This window comes from Hipposideros armiger, unplaced genomic scaffold (assembly GCF_001890085.2).
Source record: "Hipposideros armiger isolate ML-2016 unplaced genomic scaffold, ASM189008v1 scaffold_168, whole genome shotgun sequence".
Classification (NCBI taxonomy): domain Eukaryota; kingdom Metazoa; phylum Chordata; class Mammalia; order Chiroptera; family Hipposideridae; genus Hipposideros; species Hipposideros armiger.
In genome coordinates this window covers 1,688,020-1,697,484 of record NW_017731518.1, presented here as the reverse complement: position 1 = coordinate 1,697,484, position 9,465 = coordinate 1,688,020, and the positions used below count along the sequence as shown (strand labels likewise).

The 9,465-nt window shown below is 52.0% G+C and overlaps 1 protein-coding gene across 1 annotated transcript; it reads left to right on the top strand.

Moving 5' to 3' along the window:
- The first annotated feature begins 3,109 nt into the window (after window positions 1-3,109).
- ASCL1 (achaete-scute family bHLH transcription factor 1) lies at window positions 3,110-4,886 on the top strand. Its single transcript, XM_019651870.1, has 2 exons — window positions 3,110-4,429; window positions 4,819-4,886. Exon 1 carries the CDS (start codon window positions 3,672-3,674, stop codon window positions 4,380-4,382), a length of 711 nt encoding a protein of 236 aa, XP_019507415.1. The 5' UTR covers window positions 3,110-3,671; the 3' UTR covers window positions 4,383-4,429; window positions 4,819-4,886.
- Window positions 4,887-9,465: the final 4,579 nt, after the last annotated feature.

Sequence of the window (9,465 nt, the reverse complement as noted above, 5' to 3'; positions counted from 1 at the left end):
ATTCTAATTGGCTCTTGAGCCTCAGTCCTTTGCTCCAAACTGGTGAAAACAACCAGAAAGCCAATGTCCATGGAAAACTCCCCTTGGTGGTACACAATCCCCAAAGGCAGAGGAGCAAACCCCTAAAAAGAGATTCTAGGCTGCTCTCCCTTAGGGTTGGAGGAGAAGGTGGAGACGACAGTGTTGGTTTGGGATTGTGATGGGGGAACATTCTTTGTGTTTACTCCAGTTGGAGGAAGAGAATTTCTTGGTTCTTGGAGAGCTTTGCAAAGCGTGTGAGGAAGTAGGCTTAGGATGCAGGAGTGGGGAGATTGAGGGCAGAATTTTGGCTCGGGGCTGGAGCGGGGAGAATAGGGACAAATGTTCCAGTGGCTTTGGCCGGAAGGATCCCAGCACCCGCTGTCTTTTCTCCTGGGCAGAGGCCAATGCGTAGGGCCGCTACAATGCGCGGCTTCATTGGTTGGCATTTGCTTCTATTTGGGCTCGCATTTCATGGTGTGTGTGTGTGTGTGAGAGAGTGTGAGTGTGTGTGTGTGTGTGTGTGTGTGTGTGTGTGTGTGTGTGTGTAGGCTTTAGGCTTTATGTCCCTGATAATTAGGGTCTCAGTGCACGCGTGAAACCTGCAACCGAAAAGGAAACTAAGAACACGTGCTGGCTTCTGCAAACTTTCCGCGCTCCTAGATATAGTCGAAATTAGTTGGTGTACGCCCCTCCTGTACAGATCGGGAAACTGAGGGCAGTAGAGGAAGCGGGACTTGTTCAAGGTTACAACGCAAAATAGTGGGTAGAGCCGGGTCGAAGGACCTTTACGTGTGAAATGATTCGAGTCTGAGTTGGAAGAGAGCTCTCAGGACGCATTGTTCAGACTAAGGTGAAAGAAAACGCGCTTAGATACGTCGATCTTGGTGACCCCCCCCTCCCACTCCCCAACACACATTTTTGCTGGAGAGGAGTGGAAGGGACACAGGAACGTTTTCCTAGACGCCCCCTAGCGGCCTGCACCCAAAGCTCACAGCTGGGGCAAGGAAGTACTTGAATAACCTATTTGGCCGGATGGTTGAGGCTTCCTGGGTTTGGAAAGCAGGCGGCGTGGCTCTGCTTTAGGCCTCATCGCCTCCGACACTTCCCAGGAGTGGAAACAAATGTGATTTTGGAGACCTCTCAGCTTCTTTCCCAAGGCGGGATGTAGGGGTAGGAGGAGAGGCCAGGGGTGTAAACCCGGCAATGTTCAGCGAAGTCCTGTGGGGTCAGCAAGCAGTAAGTTACTGGGAGGAGGGGGCTGTGTGGGTCGGGATGTTTTACCGAAACGATCTCTGTGGGGACGATTCAGTGATAGGCTTCCCAAACCCACCTGTTTTAAAAGAGGAAACTGAGGCAGAGACTAGAGTTGATTCGCCAGAGGAGCCCTCTCTCCTTACCGTCCACCACTACCACTATTGTTCCGATAGAACTCATACCCGGTCACGCACACGGATCCTTTAGAAAGACCCATCTCCACAAAGAGAAGTTCAATGAGAAGCCATTCTCTGGATAATTCACCACGACCATCCCTTCACCCAGGTCTCTAATCAAAACTGCCTATTTCTACTGGACAAATCAACCGGATGATTACCCACTGCTTTCTCCTGCTTATGTAGATGCGACTGGAGACGCGCCCCAGCCGCCTTCCCCGGCCTGCACCAAAGAGGTAACAGAGATGGGGCCCCGTTGCTCGGTCAGGTTCCCCCGCAGCGCTGCGTCCCAAGGCGACCCGAAGCTGGACCAGGCTCCGGCCAGAGAGCGCCAGGGCCAAGGGCCTGGAAAGGGCTCCTGGGCGGGCGCTGTCCAAGCAGCCGAGCGACTGCTGCAAACGCCTCCCCCTCCCTCCCGGCGCCAGCACGCGGCCCCGCCGGGCTCGGCTCCCAGTCGCCTGCCACCGGCCCGCCGGGCACACGCCTGGGGCGGGGTGGAGGCTGCGCCAAGGCCGCCGAGGTGCACGCGGCGGCGCGGAACAACCAGAGACGCTTCTCCAGCCCCTCAAGCTCCGTCACCCTCCCCCACTCGGTGCCCGGTATCTTTTTTCCCAGATCCAACCCAGAATATCCCAGATCACTCCCTTCTTTAAGCACCCGTCACCCCAAGCCAGTCTGGAAATTAGCCTCGTGGGTGGGGGCGAGGGGGGGGGGAGCAATTCTATAGGCAACCGGAGGTCATCCTGGGGGGCATCCCTGATGTACGCATCTACCTAAGGGCGCTGATCACACCATCCCTCAATGCGATCAACTTCCCTTCTCCTCGGCCCCGCCACGTTTGCTTAGTCGTGAGGAGCACATCCTAGTTTTTAGACCTGGATGGGCCATTAGAGACCATCTAATCTAACTTCTATTGTTACAGACAAGGAAACTGAGGCTCAGGGAGGATGCCGCTTACTAAGAGCCTCAGAGCTAATGAGATGGGTCATTGGGACTAGAACCCAAGTCTTAGCAGTGCTTTTACTTTAATAGTGCAGTACTTCCGACGGAATTGTCCCCCTTCTTTCTAAAGTTGCAACACAAATTTCTTTGGCTCCCAAGGACAGCGAAGACCCCCAAGAGAATGACAGTGGGTAGGAGAAGAAAACGGGGAACAAGGAGCCCCTTGCCCCCTCACCTCCACAACGCCCCGTGCCACTTCTTCTGCCCAAACCCTTTCCTGTACTTTGCTCCAAGTTCTCTGGAGAATCCAGGGGAAATTCACCCTAAACCTCTCCACTCATGCACCCCAATTCCCAGAGCCATTCGCCCCTCTTGCGACGCCGGCCCCCCCTTTCCAGAGCCACCCCCGCTGCAGTCCGCCCCGAGCGCGCCGCCTGTTTATTCAGCCGAGAGTCCGGCACGCGCCAGGCGCACGCACTGCAACAACAAACCCGGCTGAATGGGGAGTTTGCAAGGAGCGGGCGCCGGGAACGGGCGGGGGGAGGGGAAGAAAGGAGGGGGGGTTTAGGGAATGGGTGGGAGGAGGAGGTAAGAGGAGGGGGAAGTGGGGGCTGCAGCCGCTCGCTGCAGCAGCGGGGAGTGGGGGGCGAGGCGGGGCCAGGGCTGCGCGTGGGGCTGGGTGTCCCATTGAAAAGGCAGCCGCTGTCCGGCCGCCCAGCACTCTCTCCCTTCTGGCCAGGGAACGTGGAAGGCGCACCGACAGGGAGCCGGCCAGGGAGGGCGAGTGAAAGAAGGACATTAGAAAGAAAGGTTAACAAAATAATAAAAACAGCCTGAGCCACGGCTGGTGAGACCGAGACCCGGAGCAAGAGTGCGCAGGCCTAGGGGGAGAGGAACAGGAGACTCCGCAGAGCGCGCTCATCACTGACTTTTGCTTCTTCTTCTGCTTGTTCTTTTTCTTTTCTTTTTTTTTTTTTTAACAAGAAGGCGCTAGCGGCAGCCTCACACGCGAGCGCCACGCGAGGCTCCCGAAGCCAACCCGCGAAGGGAGGAGGGGAAGGAGGAGGAGGAAAAGCATTTGCACCTTCTTTGCTACCACCCTAAGAAGCCTCCCGGGGATTTTGTATTTTTTTTGTTAACTTCCCTCCGGGCTCCCTCTTCATCTCTCTCCTTCTTTCCCTCTGTTCGTGCACCCCAAGACCTTGTGTCTCCCTCGCGCGCCCCACACCTCGCGTCCCCTCTCGCTCCGATCCCGCGACTCCTTGGCAGCCGCTGCGCATGGAGAGCTCTGCCAAGATGGAGAGCGGCGGCGCCGGCCAGCAGCCCCAGACGCAGCCCCAGCAGCCCTTCCTGCCGCCGGCAGCCTGCTTCTTTGCCACGGCCGCAGCCGCGGCGGCGGCGGCAGCAGCAGCAGCGGCGGCGCAGAGCGCGCAGCAGCAGCAGCAGCAGCAGCAGCAGCAGCAGCAGCAGCAGCTGAGTCCGGCGGCCGACGGACAGCCCTCAGGGGGCGGTCACAAATCAGCGCCCAAGCAAGTCAAGCGCCAGCGCTCGTCCTCGCCTGAACTAATGCGCTGCAAACGCCGGCTCAACTTCAGCGGCTTTGGCTACAGCCTGCCGCAGCAGCAGCCGGCTGCCGTGGCGCGCCGCAACGAGCGCGAGCGCAACCGCGTCAAGCTGGTCAATCTGGGCTTTGCCACCCTTCGGGAGCACGTCCCCAACGGCGCGGCCAACAAGAAGATGAGCAAGGTGGAGACATTGCGCTCCGCGGTCGAGTACATCCGCGCGCTGCAGCAGCTGCTGGACGAGCACGACGCGGTGAGCGCTGCCTTCCAAGCCGGCGTCCTGTCGCCCACCATCTCGCCCAACTACTCCAATGACATGAACTCCATGGCTGGCTCGCCGGTCTCATCCTACTCTTCGGACGAGGGTTCTTACGACCCGCTCAGCCCCGAGGAGCAAGAGCTTCTCGACTTCACCAACTGGTTCTGAGGGGCTCGGCCTGGCTAGGCCCTGGTGCGAATGGACTTTCGAAGCAGGTAGGTTGCATTTTGGAGTGAACAGGAGGGTTTACTTGTCTTCGCCTCCCCCGCGGTCCCCCCTCCCCTAGTGTCAGTAGAAAAGGGATTGTCTCCACGGAGATGGGGGTGGGGTGGGGGTGGGGGAGTTGATTTCAAGGATTTGTGAGTCTATTTGAAATCCTGGCTTGTTAGTTGCAGCACCGGCCTCTGAGGGTGGCTTTGCCGTCTCCGAGGACTGGAGGATAGGGGCGAGGTGGAGAGATGCTGGAGAACCGAGCTTTAGGATCTGCCAAAAGAGGCGCTCTACCTGACAGATCCTCCCCTAAACCCCCATTCCCTTCACACACCCCCCACCCACACTTGCCTCCAACTTCACATTAACCTCTCTTGTTCTTCTCATGTTACAGGGTGACTGCACAACCTGCATTTTTAGTGTGTTCTCGTCAGTGATGTTGGAAGGGAGAAAAAAAGAAAAAAACAAACCAGGCAACCAACCCCAAGCGACACAGGCCTGCGAAGCAAGGCTCTCAGAAACACAGAGATGCGTTCAGAAACATATCTTTGCACTCCAACCATTCACAGAGATATGAAGAGTGACTAAGACCCGAGTCCATGCGCAAAATGCAGCTTGTGTGCAAACGCATTGGGCTCCTGGCGGAAGGGAGCAGCACACGCCCTGTAGAAACTCCCACCCACCGCTAACCCGCAGAGCTGAAGCGCTTGCTCGGATGCCTTCACCTCCCCGCCCTCTTTGAAAGCGCAGTTCTTAAGCCTCTAGCAATGGGTTGGTGCCTTTCCTCTCAGCATCCTCCATCCCAATAAACTGTGGACATTGTCTGCAGTGAAATTAGGCGATACTCAGTCTTTTGAAACCCAGATCCCCCTGGCCCTCTCCCCAAACCCCACTCCCTCACACCATCTTTTCTACCGTTTTCATCATAGAATGCTTCCAATCTTTTGTGAATTTTTTTATTATAAGAAAAATCTATTTGTATCTATCCTAACCAGTTTGGGGATATATTAAGATATTTTTGTACATAAGAGAGAAAGAGAGAAAAAATTTATAGAGTTTTGTACAAATGGTTTAAAATGTGTATATCTTGATACTTTAACATGTAATGCTATTACCTCTGCATATTTTAGATGTGTAGTTCATCTTACAACTGCCATTTTCCCTATGTGGTTTTGTAAAGACCTCTCCTCATAGGTGAGATCAAAAGGCCACCAGATGTACTTAAGCACCAATGTGTCTTACTTTATAGAAACTTTGTTAATGTATTAATGATGTTATTAAATACTGTTCCAGAACAAAGTTTATGCAGCTACTGTCCAAACGCAAAGTGGCAGCCAGTGCTTTTGACAGGTTGCCTTTTGGGAAATTTCTATCACTGCCTTTTTTTTCTTACTGTTTTATTACAAACTTACAAAAAAATGTATAACCCTGTTTTATACAAACTAGTTTCGTAATAAAACTTTTTTCTTTTTTTTTTACAAGTGAAAATAATCAGCTGCCTCTCAGTCTTTGACTCCAGTGCCCTGTCCAAGTTATCTAAACGCCCGAGGGAAGGGGTGGGTGAGAGAGAAGAGGGTGGAGAAAAGCATTCTACTTGGCAGAAATGACAAAGATAAGTGCTATGACCAGTCCTACCTGAGTTGGCGCCTATGATGAATGTAGAGGGAAAACATATATAGATAAAAACGGTTTTATTCTCCTTTTATGCTGCAAATGTACACCTTACACCTAGACATAGGTGGTGATTAATGACTGCAGCATCTTTTAATAAAGTGACTGTACATTTTTATAAAATGCCCCCAAAAGTGAACTGGAAAGAGAGCGTCCTCACCCCACTCTTACCCCCTTTCCGAATTTCTCATTGTGAAGCTGTGGAAGGTCTGGGTGAGATAATAGGCACTAGGTTGGGTGGAAGGGTGGTGGTGCCAGGGTTTGGACCTGGTGGAGGCAGCCCTCTACATACTTGCAGTAATGAGTGTGTTCTTCCTGCACTTCCAGGCACACATTTTCTACTTCTTTCCCCCAGGATACACACTTTCCATATTGATTTTAAGTAAAAGGCACATATGATATGAATTCCTTATGAAAGGAGTCAGATTTAAAGAAATAAAAGCCTTAGAAATGTGTGGTCGCTTTGAGACGCTGGCCTATCTAAGCTTGTGACTCTATCCGAATAGCGTGAGCTGCGTGTAAAAGTACCCAATTACCAAGATTCAAAAAGAAATTGGTGGGTTTTTGGCTGGCTTGCTTCTTGTCAGTTAGCAAGGACGTGATCAGAATCCCACTCCGCCTCTCGCCGGCTCCTCGCTCGCAGACTGCATTACTTGCACATTCAGTTTGCGTGTCTCCACCCAAGCGGAAAGCCGAGCGCAAAATGCATCTTACAAAACCCAACAAAGAACGGGGAGCCAGCACGTCTTCCAGAGTTAAAAATCTAGTCTGTGTTGGTACATCTATACCATTTAGTGGCACAGAATAATCATTTTTTAAAGCTGCGATGCGCGGAGCACGCCACAGCGTCTGATGTCATTTTGCTAAATGACCCTCTATAGAATGCACATTGAGGCTTCAGTCCCTTTCAAAGAGATGAGCGTAATTAAGGGGAAAAAAATCAGTAAATTCCTCATCGCCATAAATAATCGGACTTTCTGCCAGCAGTGGGCCAATTTAGAGCTTACTTGAGGGAAGTAATGCTTTTGTGATGCCTGCTTTTATTTTTACCTTCTCATTTGGAGGACCAGGGCTGGGCTCTCCCCCCCCCATTTCTTTTTCTTTTAATTTAGCTCCTTTGCAAGTTTTCAGATAAGGTATGCAAAGAAAGTGTAGCAAGTCATTTATGGCTATGAATATAACATTAGGATAATGTTTCGGCCCCCACAAAGGGTTTTTTTTCTTTCCCCTCCCTTCTCCTTGTGAAGACAGGTGTTCTTTTACTCACTTCTGAATGGGAAATATCCAGTCTCGTTAAGCTCGAGGCAAAGTTAGCCGTTGTTTGCCACAATGCAAAGGCAAACTCTAAAAATTCACAAAAACACACACAATTTTGCCGAAGCTAGGAAAGGGCAAAGCAAGGATTGGGCAAAATCTCATTACATCTGCTCTAATCGCTTAGCAACACAAAGCCGGGACTTGTGCGGGAAGGGAGGCCATTCACAGAGCTGTGACAGGCCGCATTCAGCCGGCATTAGTCAGCTCCATAAATCACCGCTGCCCATTGGCTGCGCGGCGGGCTTTGGAGCAGTCCTGGGCTGTCAGCGAAATACAAAATGTAGACCCCAGCGGCTAGCCATCGCGGCCTCTCCCCGGTCCTGGCCCCCACCCCACTTTATTTTGGGGGTTTCAGGGGGTGGGGAGGGGAGTGATGCCGGCGAAGAAAACTTCCTTGACTTTATTGACTGAGAAATCTTACCTATTCAAAAAATGGCCCGGAGACCACTGAGTTAAGACTAGAGACACACCTGAAATTGACAAGGAGGAGCCGGGAGTGCCGGGGGTGGGGGGGGGGTGCTGACCTGCCGCTGGCCGCAAAACTGTTGAAGACTAGTACTATCAGAGGCTGGTTTGGAGCTATTGGGACACACGTTCCCCCTCCCTGACACAGCCTGCAAACAATTTTAAATTGGGAATAGGAGGGTATCTATGAAGAAGAATCTATCTCAATTTCATATCAGGCGGGCCCACCAAGGAAGAGAATGAAACCGGACTGTTGCCTGCATAGGACATCAAAGGAACAGGACTGAGATGTAGTAAGAAAGAGGGAGTCCAATGTGCACGTCCACTTCCCTGCTCTTGCAGAGCTGGGGATCTGAGAACACAGAACCAACAGCCCAGATGCCATCTGAGCTTAAGTATTTTTGTTTGTAACATGGGGTAGACAGGTACCCACAGCAGCAAGAGGAGAAAATGTAAAGGAGTTAGCACATGGCCTTGAGGGGGAGATCACAAGCTATATGTGATTGTGAGCGCCTGTTGTTATTCTTATCTTCCAGTCCTGCCTCTGGTTTTCATCGGGACTGGTCAGCTGATGCCTCTAAACCACAGCCTAGCTTTGAGGCTTACCCACAACCACAGAGAAAAGAGTCTGAGAGTAGATGTGGAGTTAAGGTAGGTTTTCCTGGCAACTCCATCTAAAGCAGCGCTCTATGGGCCACATTCACTCTCCATCCATTAGACTGTTTCTCCTTTCTGCTGCTTGCCAGTATCTTAGAAAACTCCATTTGTGTTTGCTGATACAGTTGCTGTCAATGGCCCCCTACTAGATGGTCAACTTCATGAGGTCAGGGACCCTCCCCTGGGGAGACAGGTACTTGTTGACTGGATGATGGTCTGCTGTGTCGCATTGATAGCTGTGTTACCTATCCTTCCTTTCCTCTTCCAGACCTACTGTCTGCCCTGCCTGCTCTGTTCTGTGTCTGAGTAGGCTGATCTCTAGGTACCTCATCACTAGGGCTCCCTCACCCTCTGCCTTCCTATTAGATTTGGCCACTAGGAGGCACCACTAGGAGATTGTGACCTAGGAGCGGAGGTAGGTAGGACCTTTACATCCCTGTCGCTCACTGCTCACTGCTTTGGCTCAATTGCTCTGGCCGTGGCTTTGCTCCTTGGTCAGGAGGCTTCTCTCTCACAGCAACAGCTCTTGCTGAGCTGTAGTTAACAGCTTCCTCTTGCTCTTCAGGCCCAGAGGTGGCAGCGGCTCTCCCTCGTTAGTAGTCTCTGGGTGCTGCATCATTCTGGTTCCCTTAGCTCCACACACATCTGTCTCTCTATTAAACTATTCTCACTGACGCTTCCAAGTGTGCTAATCTGCTCCTGCTGACCCTGGCTGGTACACAGGCTATTCTTGCACAGGTGCACAGGGATGTACTAGTTTTGTGTAAGATGCTCTGGGACTCATAGGGCTATCGGTAAGAAACTTCCTATGGCAGAGGTGAACCTAGCACTGTTCAAAATCTTAACTCTTCGTTTTGAGCTGGGAATGACCCCATCTTTTGCAAATAAAGCCAATTACAGTTTTCTCTTTTGGAAAATGAGGATAATTCTC

What these genes read in the sequence shown, in the direction of transcription:
- ASCL1 (XM_019651870.1), top strand. Translation starts at nt 3,672, where the DNA reads ATGGAGAGCTCTGCCAAGATGGAGAGCGGCGGCGCCGGCCAGCAGCCC.